Source organism: Melanotaenia boesemani, chromosome 4, assembly GCF_017639745.1.
Source record: "Melanotaenia boesemani isolate fMelBoe1 chromosome 4, fMelBoe1.pri, whole genome shotgun sequence".
Classification (NCBI taxonomy): Eukaryota; Metazoa; Chordata; class Actinopteri; order Atheriniformes; family Melanotaeniidae; genus Melanotaenia; species Melanotaenia boesemani.
This window is the reverse complement of record NC_055685.1, coordinates 20,649,553-20,672,404: the sequence shown is the minus strand read 5'-3', so window position 1 is coordinate 20,672,404 and position 22,852 is coordinate 20,649,553. Positions and strand designations below refer to the sequence as shown.

At 38.1% G+C, this 22,852-nt stretch overlaps 3 protein-coding genes and 1 long non-coding RNA gene across 15 annotated transcripts in view; 1 reads left to right on the top strand and 3 right to left on the bottom strand.

Annotated features, from left to right (window-relative positions):
- Window positions 1–2,429: 2,429 nt before the first annotated feature.
- Window positions 2,430–13,633, bottom strand: LOC121638803 (PDZ and LIM domain protein 3-like). Its single transcript, XM_041983799.1, has 7 exons — window positions 13,435–13,633; window positions 6,942–7,093; window positions 6,521–6,605; window positions 6,195–6,382; window positions 4,314–4,441; window positions 3,743–3,854; window positions 2,430–2,886 (listed from the first exon to the last, which is right to left on the bottom strand). Exons 1-7 carry the CDS (start codon window positions 13,525–13,527, stop codon window positions 2,697–2,699), a joined length of 948 nt encoding a protein of 315 aa, XP_041839733.1. The 5' UTR covers window positions 13,528–13,633; the 3' UTR covers window positions 2,430–2,696.
- Window positions 13,634–15,517: 1,884 nt separating this feature from the next.
- sorbs2a (sorbin and SH3 domain containing 2a) overlaps window positions 15,518–22,852 on the bottom strand; it is a 47,195-nt gene continuing 39,860 nt past the window's right edge. For all 12 annotated transcript variants that reach the window (XM_041982664.1, XM_041982666.1, XM_041982665.1 and 9 more), the window contains 3 exons: window positions 19,734–19,771; window positions 19,481–19,587; window positions 15,518–17,214 (listed from right to left, as the gene is read on the bottom strand). In XM_041982664.1, coding sequence (XP_041838598.1) covers window positions 17,153–17,214; window positions 19,481–19,587; window positions 19,734–19,771 — 207 coding nt within the window. In that variant the 3' untranslated portion in view covers window positions 15,518–17,152. The remainder of the gene's footprint in view (window positions 17,215–19,480; window positions 19,588–19,733; window positions 19,772–22,852) is intronic.
- LOC121638142 lies at window positions 17,223–20,026 on the top strand. Its single transcript, XR_006009992.1, has 3 exons — window positions 17,223–17,297; window positions 19,120–19,211; window positions 19,983–20,026. It is a non-coding gene; the product is annotated as an uncharacterized LOC121638142 (long non-coding RNA).
- Window positions 19,975–22,851, bottom strand: LOC121638141 (mucin-2-like). The gene is made up of 2 exons (XM_041982678.1): window positions 21,608–22,851; window positions 19,975–21,146 (listed from the first exon to the last, which is right to left on the bottom strand). Exons 1-2 carry the CDS (start codon window positions 22,622–22,624, stop codon window positions 20,634–20,636), a joined length of 1,530 nt encoding a protein of 509 aa, XP_041838612.1. The 5' UTR covers window positions 22,625–22,851; the 3' UTR covers window positions 19,975–20,633.

Here is a 22,852-nt window from a genome sequence, read left to right as displayed (position 1 = left end):
AACAGTCCTGTTACATCAGCAAGGGTCTAGTAAAAGTAGTTTAGTAAAATAGTTGGTCCACAGCAAGCATTTTATCCATAAAACCCCAATCCAGGTGAAAATTGCAGGATTTTAAGAGGTTAAGCAGCTGCACACCAATATAATACTGTAGGCAGCTGAAGTTTACAGAAAATCATATGGAAGCACAAACAAAGTTTTCAACTTGTTTTACTTTTAAGGTCATTCTTTGACCTGTGTCTCCAAATCATTTTTAGCATGTTAAATTGGCTGAAACATTTAAGGCCCTGCACAGTCAGAAAGCTGCTTGTAGGACTTCTTATCTTTGTGCTGAGTCCAGAGAAGAACATAAGTTAAACAGATGCAGAAACGTTTTGGAGAAATGGATTTTAAAAGTCTATAGTTCTAACGACAATAAACAATCTCAATAACATGTCTAATCTAATCACCCACTGTAAGTGAAATCACCTGTGTGGGTTCATTAAAGTGTGCAAGAAAATGTATCCATGCAAATATGGACTGCTATATGATAATAAGAAAATGGGAGACTATTTTTTTCTTGCTGTCAGTCCTCACATTCATACAGTTTATGGGTCTTTTGCTAGCATCTTACAAAACCTTATTTGCATAAGTTAATGTAAAGCTAAAACGAGGCTTCAACATCTGAATTAGAAAAATCTATAACACATCAAATGTTTTAGTTCAGAGGTGCCCAAGTCTGGTTCTCGAGATCTACTATCCTGCAACTTTTACATGTGTGCTTTCTCCAACACATCTGAATCAAATGAATGGCTCTGCAGAGCTGAAAGACATGTGGATGAGGGAATTCAGCTATTTGATTCGGATGTGATGGAAAAGAGATACGTTTAAAAGTTACAGGAAAGTAGCTCCCAAAGACCAGACTTGGGCCCCCCTGCTTTAGCTGTATGCAACACAATCTTATGATTAATGTCCATGTCTACAGAAAAAAAGTAGCAAGGTTGCAGGGAAAACTCAATACTTGTCCAGTATCTACGTTTTGCTTTTGCAGTTCTCCAATGTGATACAGTATCTGTCGTGCTACTGATAAAGTTTCTATTGATGTTGATGATGTAGGCAGTAGGGGGAAAAAGAGCATAAAAAAAGCCTCCGAATCCACCCTACTAATCCACACCTTGTTTGGCTTCAAAAGAAGGCTGCTCGTGATGCATCCTTTGCTGCCTCTTTTTTCCCAGAATTAATTGCGCACAAGACTGTGGCGAATGACCAACCGAGCTCAGAAGATTAGGTTTTAGGTTTCAATAAAGTTTTGTTAAAAAAGTATGTTTTTTAATTTTTAACTATACTTTAGTAGAAACGTTACAAAACCAAGTACATTAAAAACATGTTTGTTAAATGGCGACATCAAAATTCTGTAATATTTGATATTTGTTGATTTTTAAGGGGTTAATAAAGTGTGTACTGGCTGGAAAAGAGTATTTTATTTATTTATTTATTTTTAACTTTATTACCCAGTCGATCGGTTTTAATGTGTCCTATGATATGCAAACCGTAATTTCAAAGGTTTAGGTGATTCAACGTCCTTTGTTGTTGCAATGGGAAATTCCTGTTTGTCTAGGTAGGCTGTCCCATTTCAAGAATGTTAAGCGGACTTCGAAGTACTTCGGACTCCGTAGCCTACATAGTCTGAATTGGGACCAAGCCATAGTTTTACACAAACACTACCATGTTCTTGATCCAAATGCAACATTCATACAGCATCAACATGGGTAGTATTTGTTTGTTTAAAGTGTTTCAATCCTCTTAATAAAAAGTAAATGTAATAAAACCATCAGATGTCATGATTGTGGGAAGTTGACAAGTAATGCTGATAAAACTTGTTATTTAGCTCAAAGTAAGTTTGTTTTGTTATCAGCAAAGCTTGTGCAGCTGTGATTAAAGTCATACAATGCAAAATCAAACAATTGATGATGGAAAAAATATAATTGGCTGTTTGCTTTTACAAATTTAGGTTTAATATTTTAAATGTATATATTAAATTACCACTTTAGTTATAATCAGCTAATTATTTCAATTATTTTCATTTAATTTTTCTTAAAAGGGCCCATGCCACCTTTTTTGCCTGTTTGGTCCTTATAAATTTGCAGACTTTCACACACATAAAAAAAAAAATTTAATGGAAGAGAAAACCCTAAAAGGAATATGATCCCCCATGTAAATAAAAATGGTATCCAAAAAGTTAGGCACTTACAAATTTGAACAAAAAACAAGTGTACATTGATAGAAAGGAATGTCCATTACCCATTTTATTTGTATTTATTAACATTATAATTTAATAGTCTTTTTTACAATGGACTATTATTCTTCTTTGTGAGTATAGTGTTTGTCAGTGTTCATAACATGAAGGCTGTATTTGGTAATACCTCAGACTCCTCATACAAATGACTCTTACAGAATGAACACAGGTTTTATTGGACTTCAAACTGCGGCAGGATATAAAATGTTGTCACTACCACAGAGAAATTCACCAGACTATTAAATTATCAGTTGTAAAACACGATTTAAAGATCAAAACATCACCCTTGTATGCGTCATACTGATCAGACTCTTTTGCACAAGCAACCTCAGAGTGAAGAAAAAAATACATAAAACACAGATGTAGGACTTGGGAAGGTTTGCCGATGTGCATGTGTTCATGTCAGTGCTCATAGAATGGGGATCTAGGCAGAGGGAAATGATGTGATGAGATCGTGTCCCTCCGGTGGTCTCGTTCTGGCACGAGCATGAGTCTCACAGTAGAGCTGTCCCTCCACAAAGAAATAACCCTTTTGTTTCAGGTTGATGTCACAGTCGGAGCACACGAAGCAACCAGGGTGATGATACTTGTCCCGAGCTTTCACCACTGTTCCACTGTAACAGCAAAACCAGAAAGGCGTAAACATTACTGTATACAGGAAAGACAACTGTTTTTACCTTTTATCACTGCAGACAACTTGGTGTAAATGCTTCAAAAACTCAAAAAGTGACAACACAAATAAGGAAGAGATTCATTTTAATAAACCATTCATCTTAATAACTCCCCTCCCCCCCAACTTCTAATGAAAACCACTCCCATTTCATTTCTATGTATTTATTTATCAATTCCTCCTCTTCTTATCTTGTTTGCATGTCCCTGATATCTACAAAGTTGTGCACATTATAAAATGCTTTGTTAAAGTTTCCTGCTTTATATAAAGTCATGGGAGTATGGGTATTAAGTATTAAGTATGAAGTTGAAAAGCAGCTTTTCACAGCCCACTGTAATTAGAATAATTGCTAGTATATAAAGTGGTGTGTGGTCATTGGAGAAATGTACAATTTGACACAACCTCAGCAAAGGTAGAACCACCAGTTTTTCCAATTATGGCTTTTTTCCAATCTGTTGAATTCCTTATTTAGGCAATTATTTATTATAAACTGGCTTCTATGGACTTTTGACTAATGTAGATCATGCAGTGTTTTTTTAAATAGAAGAATAAATAAATATCTAAATGAACTACAAGACCTTTCAATCTAAATTATCATATGGGTTGCTTTTTCATACCATTGAACAGAAAACATCTTTTTCTGATTTACACAAACTTTGTGAAGCTTCAACTACATTGTCATGTTCATGTTATGTAAGTTTTTTGTGGAATCTCATTGTAGTTCTCTGACCATTTCTCTTCTGCTGGTGCATGCTGGGTCTTAATGTGAATTGCAGGGGATTTGTTCTATTTTTACTCACACAATCCCATTCCCACACTTGTCGCAGACGGGCAGTTTCTGCAGATTTCCTGTAGGTGGAGTTGGTTTGGTTGTGGGGGCTTTAACTGTTCGAGTTACAATGGGACGAGTGCCTGCCCACAGGGGACAAGAAATTCTCAACAAAACAACCCTGCTTGATTGAAACACATGCATTAAAACAACACATAAAATGCATAAACCAGGAGCACTTCAGGAACACGGACACAGGCTACAATGGCCCCTTGAATATTAAATGCTGCCTTGAGGGTTGTCAGCATATTTTACACTAAGCAGGACAAATTTTTATCTTCTTATTAACGGAAACACATGGTGTAGTGCTTTTGTATTGATATATTGTGCTTATCTGAAACTGCAGAGCACTTGAATAATAAAGGGGACACTTTAGACTCCTTGTGATTAGTGCATTACATTGTGAGGCCTCAACAATATACACATGTGACATATTACATAAATGATGTAATGCTAGTTAGATTTTTTTTTTTTTTTCCTGAAATGACTGAAAAATCCACAGTTAAGTTATCTAAAGAACAAAGATGACAGAAAAAGCTCACCATCACTGTCAATAAACTCTTGGAGAGCCTTAAAAGAGCCAGACTGCCGAGGCTCTTGGGGCTCCTCCTGGTCCTTCTGTAACATCCGGTACACATCAGAATCTGCGATGCTGGTCAAGGTCCTGGGACTGAGCAGTGCATTCAGACAAAGATACAGTCACATTGGTTGAAATACAAACATACTCTTCCAACATCTCTTTCTAACATTTAGAGACAGAAATGACTAATTTCCTTATAAATCGCGTTGCCCTGAAGCCTGTGGTCAGTGAAAGCAGCAGTTCAGAGAAGGATGACGAGCTGGAGAAGATACAGCATATTAACTCAGCTTTAAAACCAGAAAATGTGTTGCGTTCTTAGCACAATCATTGACCAAATCACATAGTGATAAAAGGATATTATTTAATACATAAATTTAGATGCAGTTTACAGTAAGCTAATGAGACAATACAACCCTTTGTAAAAGTAATTATGGCTGTTTTTAATGTTTGCATAAATGATGATTCCTTTCAGTCTTTAAAGGTGTTGTAGTCCATGTGAATTAGTGAGGCATGAGTAATGCATGACTTCGGTTCCATGTCGTTCATGTCTTATGCAGAGGTCCAGGTTAATCCACAAATGGGTTCCCTACTGTCTGCTGGGTTTATATATTCTCAGACTTAAACACCATATGTCAGAGAGCACATTTGGGAGGTGAGTAAATTAATAAAGCAATTATTTTGAAACAAACAAACAAACAATTAAATGCCTCTGAGGCTTCAATAACTGTTACAAACCAGAAACAAAACTAAAATGAGAAATGGACATATTTATGTTATAATAGTTTAGCACAAATTGATAAGAAAATATAAAATTTGACCTCATGGTGGCGCCACAGGAAAGGCATCATCATTCAGAAATCAATTATTGAGTACTGTAAACTCAGCACAGCTCTTTGGAGAGTTTTAAAAATATATAAATTTAAATCAGAGTAAAAATACTCTCAAAATTAATTAATTTAAACACATGAATTATGTGCAAAATAAGCTAATCCCATTAAAATGAACCTTGATCATCATCACCAATGAAGTGCACCAGAAACAAAGTGCTGTACATCTGAGAGATAAAATAAAAGTAAAATAATTTTCCAGATTAAATTACTTCAGTTGTCAAGGAAAACTTATCTCTGTTGCTCTGAAAACCAAAGTCCCACCCAATACAAACAACCACTAAAACTAACTCTACAGGATTTGGACTAAAATCAGAACCAACTTTCATGGTCTCAAAATGAAGATTAGGCCAGGTAAGTAAATAAGAAAAAGGTTTGGCTCCTCTTAACAAACATTTTATGTTTTTTTTTTATATTTTATAAAATAATATTTTATATTTTATGTTAAGTTAAAACTGTGGTAAGGCTGAAATTCATTAAATTAAGACATTTTATCATTTCTGTGACTGGCAAACAGGATCCAGAAACATTCTCTGCCTGAAACAGACCACGTTAACCGTTCTCTTTAAAGTCCAATTCTCAAAAAGTACACAACATTTTTTTCTTTTTTCTTTTTGGCAAACTTTGAAAAGTATGTGGATCTTCTGCAATCATTCCTTGTGACCTGGACTGGTTGTACTTGGTGGGCAAACAATAACAGATGACAACTGGAAGACAAACATGCTGATGTCAGCTCTGCGCTAAATTAGAAAAGAATGTTCAAACTATTTTTAAAAGTCTGAAGTCTACAAACAGTACTCACGAGAACTGCTTTTACATAAACTTTTACATTATTACATACAGTCGTTTAAAACTCAGGTCACATTGACATTCTGACTGATAAACAGGCTGTAAGGAAGGCATATAACAGGTACTCTGTAAACAGCCAGAATGCTGTGATTAGCTGTAGTGCCCACCTCTCAGGTTTGTGGTTAACCAAGCCTCGGATTTGCCCCTCCATGGCATCCTGGATGTTTCCTGAGGAGTAGAGGCCTATAGGGGTGTTGTAGGATGTGCTGACCACCTGCCTCTTGTCATCAATGTTTGCTGCTGCAACAAACGGCTGAGCTTTTCTGTTGTGAGCAGTGCCAAATGGTTTATATTCCTGTAAAGTGAGGAAGGGACCAGAATCAAAATACTTTAATTTTAATAAGGGAATCATTGAGAAAATAATGACACATAATTTTACAAAAATTTACAACACTAATAGTAAATGTAAATTATTTTTCAATGTTAGAAAAACCTGCTGTTCTGCTTCAAGGTTTAATTTAAATGGATGAGCTCTGCCGTCCTCCATAACACGAGGTGACCACAGTCTGGATTCATTCCTGGACATAAAAGAAAGACACATCCTGATCAGAGGATCATCTTGACATGAACCCCAAACTATAAAATATTAATAATGTCAAATCAGGTATAAACCCTTCAATAAAGACGAACTGTTGCAGTAAGATCTCCTGGACAACATGTAACCCAACACTATAAAATAGCTTTCTAATTTAATTTGAGTGAATTAGCAGATTTCTGACAGAAAATTAAATACTAAATGCTTTAAAAATTACATGTTGAAAGACTAATCCATTTAATTGCTTTACAAAGCCAAAGTTCTACTCTTTATTACCTTCCCACCACTAGTTTATGTGCGTGTTTATACTTATAATAACCTATCAACAGTCAGACAGAGCTGATTAGTGGATTCCTTAATCTTGTTCTGGGCTTCACAATGGAGCATGTCTGTGGCTGGTACTCCCTCGATGGCCAGGATGATATCACCAGCACACAAGTTGGCATTGGACGCCTTACTGCCAGGTGTGATCTGGAACAGATGATGGGATAAACATGGTAGGTGAAGATACAAATACATGGCATATGCAAAGAAAACATAAAGCACCAAATTATAGGGTTCCATGTAGACACAGAGAAACACAGATTGTTTGACAGTGATTACCACTAGTAACCACATAAGCAAATGTTATTTTACATGAGATCCACCTAGTACAACCGTACAGTCGCTATGATTCAGTGAGTGGTGGCAGGTGAGCATCATCAGTTATGACTGTGTCTTTCTCTGCAGAAATGTGCTGGGGTCCTGGGAAAGATGCACGTGTCATGAAGCAGCCAGCCAGGGCTGATTGTTGTTCACTGTGTGCAAATAAAGCTCATGCAAACCGACATGCGGTGTGAGTGTCTGCAGCTGCTTTCGCTGAGGTGTACCTGCAGAGAGTCGCTGAGTTGCTACACTATCTAATCAATTAGACCAACTAAATCTGAACAGTTAGATTTTCAAGTACAACACCCGTATTACATTTGCACAGCATTGCTTGGCAGGTCATTGCTGCTTTTTCAGGCAACATTCCAGCAGCACTAGTACACGACTTTGTTTACCCATCTGTGTGTAAAAGCTTTTCTGATCTGTTGCTGCTGAGTCATTGTGTCTGTTGGTTTTATTCTACTTTAGCTGACCTGAAGACTGTTTCTTTTTCCTTTCAGCTATTATACCACTTCATTGAATATCAACAAATCAATCAATAATTTCAATCTATTCTTAGTTCCCGGGACAAACAAAAACATCCTATCCTCAGATTGTCCTGAGCTACGGGGTCATGAGAAATCTGTGACCTGAAGACTGGGTTGTTATAGGGCAAAGAGGGTTGAAGCATCATGGATTAGAAGATCAGTAGAAGTGGCAAGAAAGAAAGCTGATTTTTGTTTGAATTCCAATTTAATTCTTTTAAGTCACACATTGCACCAGGCAAACACCAGAAGTAAAACCCTCCATCATTGTTGCAGTGGTATTTCTGTGCATGTCTAGAGTAGAAGAGAAGAGAATCTGGGGATTTTTAGAACAAGTTCACTACTGACAGTATCACTGACCTGCTGTGGAAAATAATTGTTTCAAATTGTGATGTACTTATAAACAGTTTTGAGGTACTTTTACATAACATATGCTACTTTATTGTTGTATTACCTTTCAGAAAGAAAATGTTATTGGGCTTTTAATTTTCTCATTCAACAGCTTCAAGATGGATATTTCACACAACGATAGTATGACATTTACAATAACAGCATATTTCAAATAATTTTGCCTCATCTATCAACAAGCAGAGTGTGGTGGGATCACTTTCAGATGTCTACGAGCTGTTAACAGCTTCAACACATGGAAAGTCTTCCTCCAAACTCACATATGGTCTCATTTCAGGAAATGTCCATGTGATCCAGTATCTCACCAAAAATTCAAGTTCAGATATAATCCAGAAATCAATAACAGACTTGGACGTTGGAACTTTGGGTCTTCTTCTTTCTGCTCATTGTGTACCCAGCTTTATCTGGTGTCCTTGTAAATATAACAGTATGTTAAGGGAATCAAAACCAGCTTCACCAACAGTAACATGCTGTTTACACTCTTAGGGGTACTGTTTGAGACTTCTTTAGTACATTATCTGTGTCTTCTACAGGTGCCAAGGTATTATGGTGTTCCTCAGGCATTGGCCCTGATTTTATTTACTCTATACATACTTTCTCTGGCAATGTTAACAGAAAGCATGACAAACATGCCTACTGTTATACTGATGATACCCAGCTTTATTTATACTTGCAGTCTTGTCTTGGAAACGCATGACCTGTAATTTCCTAGCTAATGCAGAAGAGAACTTATTAGCGGCTGGATAGCTCAGATGGCGGGGCAACCCACCAGGGACGAATATTAACACCTTCCAGTTGGGTGCTTAGGCAAGCCCCTAACGCTACTGCCTAAACACCTTCACATGTAAGTTGGAGAAAAGTGTCTGCTAAATGACTGTAGAGTAGAAACTCATCGTTCGTGGTATTAAAAACCTCAGGGATTCACTTGCAAACCATCCTGCTGTAATTTTTGACCTTACAATTCAAATTTATAACATTTGTCTAGAGCGGACTTCTTTCATTTATATTAATATTTCCAAACTCACCAGCATCCTTTCTCATAGTGATGCAGAGAAACTGCTCCAGGCATTTATCTTATCTAGGCTACTGCAGTGCAGTTTTTGCTGGGAGTCCAAAAAATTCACTGAATATCTTCCAGTTGATCCAAAACACTGCTGCAACAGCACTAGCTGGTACCTCCAGAAAAAGTCAAATTTTCCCTGCTTTGGCCTGTGTGCATTGTCTCCCAGTGAAGTTTAGAGCACATGGTTGATTTTGTGTCAAGGATCACCCTTTGAACCCTACAAAAACTATTTCTTCATAGACTTCTAGGTCCTCATTTATCAAGTGTTCTCATGCACAGATCTGTGCATATTATCTAATCAGATAGTAAAAAGAGACCCTTTTTGAGTACTGCTGTCACATGGGATCTGTGTCGCAAAGTCATATTAACCACTATTCTTGTCAACATATGGCTGCTTTACACCACACGTGCTGGATGCATCTTTTCTCCGGAGACCTTGTGTAACTTACTGACCATTTGTGCTCAAATTCTACTTTACTTGAACATTTTACATGGTTACAAATAGTGAGATGGTGATGCATTTCTAAGCTGTGGTTTCATAATGGGCAGCGTCACCAACAACTGAATCACAACACCTGACTATCAAAATATGTCATCCATTATTGTGTGTGTGTTTCCAACCATCACCTTGTAGATTTAAGTCTAAATCCTTATCATTCACTGCTGAGTGGAGAGAAAAACGTTAGTAAATACCAATCGAAAGAAACAATACAAGGAAAAATTAACATCTTTATGCAATTGTTAATTATTATTTATTAATCATATAGCAATAACATGGGTGGACATTGGCTTATCATTTAAGAGTCTCTATATACAAAAAGGAAAATGAAGGGAAGACTACAGTATCCATCAAATACTCTTGAGAGATGCTGTGGAAGCCAGAGATCACGGTTTTATCGCCTACAGTGGCAATTTCAGTTGTGGAAAACTAAATTTTGACTCAAGAATATTTAAAATAGACAATTTACAATGAGATTGGGATTTTGTATTAAGCATGACTTTACAACATTACAAACATAATTATACTCCTGGAAAACCAGTAAAAATTCTGTCTTTCACTCTCTTTACATCAGTGAATTCCTTTCAGATGGTGCAGGCCTTATAAAAAGTCTTTGTCTGTTCTTCATCAATTGCACTTCATCTCTTAATACGGTACTCAGTGGCCTGGGCCCCTTGTGCATTTCTCCTGTCTGGGATCATATCTTAATGTGATTTTCTTTCCTTGTGTCTCACCTGGCCTAAATGTGCCTGCAAAATATGAAACACAGACTCCACTAAGAAGCCCAACTATTCAATCAAACACACAGCAGAGACCACTCTTTTATGAGGCTCCAAGACTTCAGCTCATTGAAATGCAGCAGGAGAAATCCTGTTCCTAAAGACATTACCCTGGCCACTATGCATGCATGTAAGCTGTCTGTCTCTTGTCACAGCAATAAAATGAAGATGTACAGTGACAGCATCCAGATGGAATATGTATTCTGTTGGCCAAGAAGAGATTACTCTGAACAAGAACATCCAAAGAGCTTTAAGAGTTACAGTAAGTCAGTAGTCAGCTTCAAACTGAACCAAACATTCCTATCTGTACCGCACAGGGCATGACCTATACGCACACGTATTGCATTACTGGACATAGCAAACTAAACTACACAGAGTTGTTACACTGAAACTTAGATAAGATTAGGTCATGTGCTTATAAATAACTGGATGAAAGCTCCGAGGGGATGTACCACGCTGCCAAAGAGGGAGCGGTAATTTACAGTGGAGAGCTGCTGTCAGACTGTTTTACTGCCTGATGTCTGTACTAAATCTGTCCAAAGAGCTCCTTTTTTATTGGATTCTTTTGTTTCCATGCAGCTCAGCTGTCACACCAAACATATGTTTTAGTTTCAAATATGGCAGTCTTTACACGTTTTGTTGTTTCTTTCTGTCTGGTTTGTTCCCGGCTTGAATGAGTCTCCTCATGTCTTCTTTTATCTTCAATGCACTTGCTATTTTCCCTTAATCTGTCTTCCTTACGTTTATCTTCTAGAGGATCCAAAACAAAGCATAACATGAGAAAATGTGCTGCAGGAATGCACAGTTAGACAAACAACAGACTTATTTTGTACATCATAGCAGGTTAAACTCATCCAATAGACCTCTTAAATAAAGCCGTAGAATGTAAGGGGTTTTAGGAATTCTTCATGTACGTTGTTTTTTATTTAAAGCCATCAGGGTGTTGAGATAGGCAACACATCAAACTGTGTAAAGTAAAATAGGTTGCTTTGAGAGTTAATATCTCTATACCATCTTTTGCCTTTTAGTTTTAAAGCAGAACTTTAGCATCTTTCCGCTAATAGTTTTAGATTCAGGCCTCCTGATGAAGAGAAAAATATAATCTTTTAATCTTTTTCCATAGAAATTTAGATGGAGTGCCCCTTTAAGGCTACTGTCCGGTAAAGAAAAGATGATCATTACTTGTGTTTACTTGTCCTGACCAGCTGGGAACAACTGTGAGTCATAAAGAAGAGGATGTTCCTGACCAAAAATGGCAGTCAATGAAGGCGCTAGATTCACTTGTGTTTGAATGAAGCTGGTAAGTTCTCTGTAGGGATAAATCCTTTTATTTGTCACGCAGACACTTTCACTGTCAAACTTTTCTCTTTAAAGATATTGCTTCTTGTGTTTTTGCTCATATTAAACCTTCTTATTTTCTCTCTGGTTCCTTTTCTCACCCATACCATCACTGCTCTCTTATAGATATCCGAGTGTCCATTAACATAACAGGTGTGTGGTTAATGGATAGAGCCAGGGTTTGCCATCTAACTATGCTTTTATTTAGTTTCTGAGGTCTTCCTCTAAATATAGATGAATCCTAATCCCAACAGAGTGGGATTACTGATCTCCTCACATCTGAGTTTCTATGACTCAGAGGATGCAGCCCACAAATTAATCTAAACACTGACAGACACCAAAGATTTGTTTATTTTTATAAGAGAAAAGAAAGCTGCTTAACCAAGCTGGAAAAGTGGGGGAAATGTAAAATGTTTTACTAAACAATGTAATACATTTTCCTCTTAATCTTATGCTCTTATAACATTTCTGAATGTTAGAGTATTTTTCTTGAGTCTCTTTTCTGTTTATTAATCCTTCTCCTCTGCTTTCTGTGCAGCAGACACTAGAAAAATTTCTAGATGTGATGTTGGGAAAAATGCTATAAAACTATGTTATAATTACTGAGTCTTTATTCCCTTTCATGTATTCATTCTGTTGCGTCTTTGATCAACGCAAAAGCCAAAGCTCTTTCTAAGAGGGACAAAGAAACATGAGGATTGAGATCAGCTACATATTTATCTTTACTGGGACATGAACAGTTTATAAATACAGACAACTTCCAAACTCTAGTTTGCAATTTTTCTGAACTGAATATCATTAGCTTGTCTTTTCATCTGTTATTCTGTGACACATAGCAGTTTTCTTCCACAAAACTTCTCTCATCTCCCACTTCAGCTTTTTAGTAACAATGATAAGCTACATGATGCTGTTGGTGGAGTCAAAGTGGACTTTTCTCATCTTCTGAACAGCTGCATTGTCATAACTGACATTCCACTGTGTCCCATCATACCGGCTAATTACAAACACACCGTCTTCTTCTGTGTCGGCTCAGCTTCCAGGGTGAATGTCACGTAAGAATGCTGTGGTGTATCCTACTTTTCTTTTTCTCCATTTGCACGTATTTTATGTTTTTCTTCAGTTTGTAGCTGGGAATCATTCACACATACTTCAGGATTAGAAGGAACGTTTTTAAGAAATATCTCCATGCTCCTAAAGTCTTCTGTCTTAAATCCTCTCTGTCAGATATGTGTGTGCTTATATATGTGTGCACATGTCAGGGCACACTGTAAGCCGCTATTTGTATCTAAGCCTCTTGCATTTACTGAAGACTGAAGCACAGGTGCAAGCTTCAATACCCCCCCCCAGGGAAAGACAATATTCATTGTAAAGCAAACTGAAATGGACTCCAGAGGGGAAACATGCATTCATATGAGCAATCTTAGTCGATGGTATGCCTGTTAATTTAGAACAACTATCACAAAAACATAAAACAATAAAGTGAAAATATAAAAAGATGAGCCATGAAAGCTGTTAAAAAGAAAATGTGATCAGTGAAGGGAACTTGTGTCACTCACCCTGGAGATGGTGAGGGGCTGGTTGAAGTCCTTTCCTCCTGTCAAGCGGAAACCCCAGGGGGCCGGCCCGTTCAACACAACATTGAGTGGCATGACCCTTTAATAACCCCCACTGTTAGAACAGCAGGCTGTAAACAGCGCACTGCTGGGATCACAGTTAGATAGCAGAGGAATATTAAAGTGATGGAGATTTTGAACCAAGCAAGGGGGGGTGCAGAGGGAGGGCAATAAACAGACCCCACCCCGGGAGTGAGGTAATTGCTCAGATTTTGGGAACAGATTCAGACTGCACCGACATTAGTTGACCTTTTTATTTTGAGCCCTTATTTCTTGTTTTTCTTTACTAGTACTTCTCTCCAAACAGAAGTCAGGTTTTTCCTCTTAAATCAAGCCCAACTTAAGTATTGTTTGTGTTGCTCTCATCCTCTTTTGGGCCCTCTGGCTGTGCTTACCTAGATGAACACTTTTTAGCAGAGCTAAGACATAAACCAGCCTGTGTTAGAAGCCACCCACTGCTGGCGCTTCTCATCTGTGGACAGCTCAGGGTCTGGCTGGCCCTACTCCGCTTGACGGGTAAAGCTGATCCTGCCCTTATTTGGTCTGGAGGCAAAGCTGCTCTCGGAGGCTCTGAAAGTCTCACATGAACATTCCAGCTACCAATAATCTGGATTGGACCCAGGCTTCTTACTCCCAGGCTTAATAACAATCGAGTTTTCTTCTGTTTTCACAAGTCATCAGTTCATTGTTTGTTTTTGTGGGTTACATGACATGACTGTCAAAGATGGGAAACACTTCAAGTTGTGGATCAAAATCTCTCGTCACAGAAAGAACATGCTGTAACAGCAGCAATGGGTTGAATAAATTAACTACATGTATTCTCTTTTAACACTAACTCAATAAAATGAGAATATCTGCAATTCATATGAATATGTAATCAATATCCATACACAAAGAAATTTTTAATATAGCAGTTTCCTTAGTTGGAATAATTAAAAAATATATCTTATTCTTGATTCAAAGTAGGCTTGAGACAAAAATAGATTGTTGGACATATCTTGTCTACTTGCTGAGGTTTGAGACAATAGCGATGGGACATCAGAAGGGCAAATATTTCACCATCCTCTGGGCAGTGGTTTGTTTTGCTCACCTGACAGGAGTATTCTGACTGCTGTCCACACAACGAAAGTCTATTTTATTACAATTTAAACAAAAGCCACAATGGTGTAAATGACAACATCTTATTGATACCATGGTGGTCATTTGGACAAAAAACAAACAAACAAAAACAAAACAAAAAAAAAAAAACATATATATGTATATACACACACACACACATATATATACACACATATATATATATATATATATATATATATATATATATATATATATATATACATACATACATGTATACATATATATATATATATATATGTCTCAATAAGTTTCTCTTTCATGAAACAGGTTTCCATCCGTACCATTCTCTAGCTCCACCCTGGTATACAAACTTGAAAAAGAAAAAGAAAAAGAAAAAGAAAAAAAAAAAAAAAAAAGAAAGATGTGTCATTTACCAGCTGAATTTTATTGCCAATACAGCCCCCCCCCCCCCAAATCATCCAACATATGCTACGATATTGTAGAAACACTTAAGGTCCAAGAATATATGTTGAGTTTGACTTTACCAGGAATAACATGTAAGAATTACATTTTAATTACATGTAGAAACATATCAGGAATCCAATTCATGTTTTCAGTTCAAATCTATTTTAATGCTAATGTCAAAGGCAGACAAGAGGCCTACTGTATGCTTAAACACTGAAGAGTTTCTGTTCTCTGCACACTATATTATACACTTTTAAATTGCTTTCTAGACTACATATGCATAAATGATCATTTTTTGCATCACAGAAGAGGTTTACATGTAAATGGCTCTTAAAGTATAGCAGGATGTAAGGCTGCAATCTACCTACAATATGTTTAGTTAAACTACCTCACTGACTCTTCAAATGTTAGCTTTAAAAGGAATGAAACGTAGCACCACGGATGAAGAAAAATGCAAAGAAAGAGAAAACCAAATGTGATGGTAGGTGAGAAAAAGCTGAGTTTATAAAGCAAGTGGATGTTGGCCATTTTACAGCTTTCATACAAAAGGCTTACAAAAACACCACAAACACACACACACAAAGTGTTCTCACACCAGCTGACACAGTGAATGACGGGGAGTGACGTGAAGGACAATGAATGATAACATATCTTTAAGGTGCTTTAACAATAGCTTTGTTGACAGTGTCCATCCATTGTGTGACATAAAATGAGAAAAAAAAACAAAAAGACACAGATTGGATTTACTTAGCATGACAAGCCAAGATGGAAAATGCCAATTTTTCCAAATAATAATCACACGTGAACAGTGATGCACTACCCACTCACTCTGACAGCAGGGTTAAAAGGCGCCATCAGTACATCAGGAAAAACTGCAATGACTCAACTGCAGTGTTATCAACTGCTATCTCATCCTGTATCTTAAATAAATTCAACATTACACATGAAAGCTGGCAATTCATTATATCCCATTATATCAGCTATCTGGTTATTTGTCTTTACTAGAACCTAACTGGACAATGACGCTTGACAATAACAGAGAAATCCTTCAAATGTAAGTCAGGTGATGTTAAAATATGTTTACAAAAAGCAACGTGGTATTCATCCTTTCTAAAAACAACTTTATAACATAGTTTGATCAACAGTTCGTCCTCTAATAAATATAATACCTAAAAGGTCAGCAAGCTTTCTGCATACACTTCCCACACATGTCCCCTGAGGCCCCGCAGTCAGAGAGTACTGTCTCAAATCTGAGGTGACGCTTGAAATAAAAACAAACACAAGCCTGTGTTCAGGTTTTGCTAAAGTGCATCGATCCTAATGTGAAAATGATTAGATGACAAAACCAGCAACTTTAAGATATTTTTTGCATTTTCCCATGTTATAGTTAAAACAACAAGTACAGCATTGTTAGTGAGTTTTTACGCCATAAACAGAAACAACTGATTAATAATGATTTTTCATTAATGGAAAGTCTGGGTAACACAACATCGATAGATGCACAGTTTTTTCCACATGAAACTGTGATGATCCATCAGTTTGGCTTAAATCCCCAAAACAAGGTTCTGACAACTGACTAAATACTGTTTTCTTTTGTTTGTTTGCTTTTTTTTTTTAAATACAATACTCTGCACTCGCCATCTTTGGGGATATTTGTCATTGAACACTGGAATTAACAGTAAGTAAATGCAATTAAATGTTTTTAAATTTCGGGTTGCTGCCGAAAAATGAAAAAAAAGCTGTAATCTTGGTGATCTTACTGCCCTTAAAAAAAAGCTGAAACAGAAATTCAGAATCACTGCGGTCCTCAATATTCTTCTGTCATCGTCAAAAGTTAAAGGTCACTGAACGGAGCACAAATTTTGGGTTGTCCGTGATAGAAAAATAAAGGTAAAAAGATAAGATTAAAAAACAGTATTATCTCATAGAAGTCTTCCATTAAAGATGGCTAGTTAGAGCTAAAGATTCTGTCTTTGTGAAGCTGACAAGCCACACATGTAGGCAAACACATAAGTGTGTGTGCTGCAGGTTTGTTGATGTCCTCCGGGGTGCTGTGCTGACGGCGATGAACGTGCCACAGAAAGGGATGAGGCCACGAGGGAGTCTGGAATCATCATTATAGCTGCTTTACGTAGTTTCCTGGGAAGGTTCCAAACAACTTGCTCCTTTGCGAGGTCCCTTTACAAACACAGAGCAACACAAGAGGAAGGTCAGAGCTTGGAACACTTGGCAGAAGCACAAGGGCTTCAAATCAGCCAAATGTGAGGATTTAGTATTACATTTCTTTTTTACCATTTCAGTTTTTTTTGTAATGATTAAACAACACTTAATCCATTTAGGCTCAAGTAACATTTTATAAACTCTGTTCTACAATCTATGTAGTTTAAAAACAGCCATCCAGAACCTGGACGTTCCCTGAGACCTTAAGAATCATTGCTACCCAGTTAAACAATTAACTTTCTCCTTTTGTTCATCAACATTTAAAAGGAAAAATAAATTATGACAAACATGTTAAGATGATAATCAAACTTAAAAGGTAGACAAGCAGACAAGGATCACTTCATTCGGATCCGGGAGATTAGGCTTTTATCATGAGCTGTGAGATATGATGTTGACTTCTGGTTAAAAAGTGGAACTACGCTGACATCTAGTGGTGTTGGTGTGTGCAGCACACCGGACATGCAGCTGCAACTATAACAAAAACTCTGATAGCTTATACACATTTATGTAAACAGAATGTTTTCTTTCTTTGTCTTAATAAATGTTTGTTTTCCTGTATAAAGTAGCTATTCTTTGTATTATGTTAGAACAATCACATAATGTTTGTATTAAATATGTAAAGTACTGCGCACAAGTCTTAACTGTCCACCATTTCTTTATATTCTGCTTCTAGGGAACAAGAAAAAAATGTAAACTTTTAAAGAGAATTTGAGCAAAATCTTTTCAGGGGATCCGAGTTTATGCAAAGTTTTTCTTAGGACATTTACAGCTTCTTCAATTCATTTTCAGCCCACTTCTTGTACCTAACCATTTCCAGGAGAATGTATTTAGCATGAGGCCATTTTGCTTTGCCTTGTGATTCATTTAAAAATAAATAAGGCTGCTAACTCAAGAGATGAACCAGGTTTTGTCTATAAAAAGCCGACAAAATAGCAAAGAACCCATTTTAAAATGTATCTTAAAGCACTTTGTTATTAGCAGCCTGTTGCTGAAAAATGACATATCTCAGCATGGTGTTTATTGTGTTTTTACATAGTATTTACAGTTTGAGGTAATGCAGGTATCTGCAATTATGTGCATGAACACTAACTTATAGCTATGTTACGGCCCCTGGCCTTTCTGGATTGGCCTCCGGCCTGTCACTCTACACTGGGATATGCAAATACCGCTGGGCCAGCGCTGCCTCGGGATTGGCTGTAGACCAGCTGCTGCAGTTCCTCCTCTCCGCCTCGCCGATTGGTCGCTACCGCTCCTGCACTCCCCAGCTGGAAATCATGACTGCTGCCTCGCCCTTAAATAGGAGGACCTGTCATTGATCATGGCAGCTGTGTCAGTAGGACACAGTTCGCCTCTTGGTTGGTTCGCTGAGCGTGTATTAGCTGAATTGCTTAACAGTTGTTAGTAGAGAAAACTACTGGTGTTGTGAACTGTTTTGTTAAGAGTATGCGTTGTGACTTCTTGTCCAACTTGGTGTCAGGTTTTGTTACCCTGAGCGGTTTTCTGTTCTGGCTGTTCAACAGGCGGTTTGCTAAACAACAGTGTGGTAATTTACTGATTGTAATTAGGGAGCTTCCTCATTAGGAGAGGCTCCCCTCTTTTGTTTCTTAGGATCTTTTCTAGATATTCTGGTTTCTATATTTTTTTTGTATATATTCTGATTTCTTTCTTTGTATAGATTTAGTTGGTTAAGTTTCCTTTGTTTTATTTTTGTAAATGAGTTATATTTTGCTGCCGGTTGGAGTGCAGTTCCTTTGTTTGTTATTGTTGACTTGGTTTACCTGAAAAGGACATTTTATGTTGTATTTATTTGTAAATAGTAGAAACTTTTTAAATAAAATATTGCTTATTTTATTTTAGTTTTAGGCTTGTTGTGTTACTTCATCCCTTCCACCCCGAGACCAGAAGGGGTCCGTAACAAGCTATTAGTGCCCAAAGACTTCTGGTTTCCCTTTATGGTCAGATTATTATTTTGTTCACCAAAGTTTACAATATATCATCCTGACCAAACAGTAGAACCATAAATATACAATAAAACAAAATCTAAATAGTCAAGCAGTGTTCATGAGCAGACTGCCACCTTGTGGCTAATGGGAGGCATGACAATGTTTTCAGAAATCATAACAAATCCTCCCTTCTATTGCTGTAATTATGAACTTTATTCATCAAGTCTGATACTTGATAAAGAAAAAAAATACTAGCACTTAGTAGATATTTTTCATCTTACCAACAAACCAACCATCATCACACTTCTCCATCACATCAACGATGTCTCCCTCCCTCAGCTCCAGCTCGTCCTCATTGCGAGGTATGTAGTTGTACAGAGCCTGGTATCTGTGACAGAAACATTTATGGATTCAACAATGTTTGAAGATATTTTTATGTCAGTACATACTTCTTATTCCTATTTACACATTGGCAGAGAGTGAGATGTTTTATTAAATTAAAGGAGCTCAGAGAAAACAGAGTGGAAAACTTACGGATCACCTCCACCGTGGAGTGCATCTTGTACTAACCGCTGAGTAAAAGAAAGAAACAGACAATAAATGAGTGTGTGTTATTTGCGAGGCCTTTACTAAAGGCTCTAACTAGTAATTCCGACAAAAATATGTCTCTTCTCATTATGGATAAATTAGACTGTATGTAGAAAAACAGCACACATATTACAAAATGTGTGGTGATCAGTCGTGAATGAAAAGAGGATTACTAAAGTCTTCCTTCTTGCACAGTGACAAGCGTGCTGTCCCCTACCCTTCGACCTCTAAGGGGTGACAGATAGGACCTCCGGGACAAGATGGGGCTACGAGGAGGTTTACCACCAACAACTGGATCCTGCTTAACAGGCACAAAGACCAGAGGCAACACACCTATAATCTTCAACAGTAACCAGGTCAGCAACCTTGACGATGAATGTAATGTGTAAGCAGAAAAATCTAATGACATGCTGTAAACACCATCAATCAACATGCTGATGCCACAGATAAAAACTATTCCTAATCACACTGAGAAAAATCCAACAGAAGCACTTCATACTTGCTTTATCAAGCATGTTTTCTGCTGTCAACACATCCTCGTGCTGGCGCTTCCATGTTAATATATAATGCAAGTTAGTGTACATACTGTGATTATTCAGTTCGCTGGAAAACCAGAAATTTCCTAGGGTCATAATTAACAGCACAAAAACCTAGACACTACATTTAAAATATTAGAGACACTAAAGAATAAAATCACTTAGACATTTTTTCCCCACATCAGTAAGCAAAAGGCTGATCAGAGAGAAAAATGTTGTGCTTTATTAAACCAATAAACAGCAGTCTCACTCCCAGCTCAGCAAGCAACAACAGAACAATAGTTAGCAAAACATTGTTAGCAGAGCTCTCTCAATCTTTATCTCTACATTCAGGCTTTACCTTCACCTTAGGAGACCTACGACCATGATGTGGTACAGTGGGGGCAGTATGGGTAGGACGTGGAGTGGAGAGGGGAGGTGAAGCAGTTTTAGTGGGAGATGGGGCAGATAGAGGGCTGAGTGACTCTGAGATTGGACTGGATGTGACTGGGTGAGAAAGACATGGAGAGCTTGAGGGGTGAGATGCAGAGTGCTGCGAGGGAACGTCTGAAGAAGAATGAGAGATGTGTAGTGGAGATGATAAGACAGGTGCAGGTGGAGAGATTCTGGGAAGTGGCGATGTCGTGAGCTGAGGAAGAGACGGGGGCCGAGGGGAGACGGGAGAACTGGGAGGGATGATGTGGTCATACTGTTGTGACCGGGATCCAGAAGATGAAGGAGATGGAAATGGGGGAGGAAGCACGGAGGTCAGCAGTGGTGGTGTGGAGGGTGAGATAAGACCAGAGGGAGGAAACTGTGTCAGAGTGGAAGGAGAGACTTCAGCCTATGAAAGGTAATGACATACACAGGGAGACTGAAGCTGAGTACATGATCAGTAATTGTTTGTAATTTAATAAACCTCAGAGGAGACATGGAGGGAAAATAGAAGAATTGACCTGATTTAACCTGATGCTGCTGTCAATGTCAAACAACAACTAAGGGAAATGGTTTACACCATAAATGATCAGTGTTCTGTTTGATTTATGTGATTGCTCAAAAACATTTGTGTACTTAATGTTTAGAACTATAAATCTTTTTAACTATGCATCTTTTTACTATGGATATTAATAAATGTGTTGATAAACTGGGTACTTATACATTTAAGTTGCTTAACCAGAAAACTTGAAAGTGAGAAAGTGGGGAAAAAAAACAAACAAAAAAAACTTCTATTTTCCCTGTTATGTCCCTTCTGGGACCTTACAATAATTTTCTAACTCAACAGATGCAGCTCACACCATGCTCTACCTGTGGACTGAGTCTTTCATTGAAAACACTAATGTCCTCCTCTTTGTCCATCATAGTTTCATCCTCTTCCACAATGAATAACTCGGTGTATTCCTTTCCTTCTATTGACAGCGGCTTCTGAGCATCAACTGGGTCGTTTAAGGATACTGACTGCTCTCCCCACAAAACAGGAAGCGGCTTCATAGTTACAGGCTTTTGAAACTCTAACCGAACACTCCCTGGTGAATCGCCTGATGCAGGGACCGCTGGGGGCTTTGCTGCTACAAGAAGGGACTGTTCATCGTTTTTCTGGAAACATCTGCTCTGGGATGCACTAATCAGCTTGGTCTGTGGGGGACTTACTGCAGGCCCTCTCGAAATGTCACCATGATGTGTGTTGCTTGAACCATCCAGAATCATGGACAACAGCTCGTCATAGGGGTCTTTTACATGCAGCTCAATGTCAGGGCCTTTGCTGCTTTTGTTTACATGAGAGGGAGATGTGTGCTGCTCTGGAAGTTGTGTTGAAATCTCCGGCTTACTAACGGGTACAGTTTGGGCTGCTTCAGAGGAATGCAACCTTCTGCTGCTGTTATGTCGAAGTGGAGAGTCCGGCCATGAAGAAGTGAATGAGGAATGAATGGTGGGTGGAGGAAGAGGAGGAGCAGGAGGAGGAAGGGGAGGTGGTGAAGTAGGTTGGGAAAAAGGCAGGACACTTGTGATATGGCCTAAACCAGCACCCCTCTCTGTGAAAAGTGGCTGATGTGGAGGGATAAAGCCTTTTTTTAAGTGTGCAGGTGAAGTCGCCCGCTGCTCTTGAACTGCTAGGAAAGGTGTGAGGTCAGTGGGCAGAGGGGGCGGTGTGGGGGGCACTGGGGTGGTCGTGAGGGATCGAGCTGGAGTGGATGACGATGTGTCCATTGTGAGGGACAGCCACTCTCTGGTGACGGTTTTCAGATCAGGCCTTCTTAAAGAGGGTTGAGGGGAGGGGAGTTCGTGAGTGGTGGAAGATGGAAGTAGGTGATAGAACAGCTCCATGAAAGTAAAGTGAGAAAGAGGGAACAGATGTGATTAACAAGACTATATCAGACAAGTACCTTCTGTGTTTTTGAGTGTTTTAACTAACTGGGAATGAACAGGATGTAACGGATAGAAAAAAGTAGGATTTAATCCCACTTGAAGATTCAAAAACCTGCTCAACCAGTTTTACTGTTCAAGACTGAACATTTTCAGATTAAGAATCTGTAGCTCTTAGTTCTTCACCTT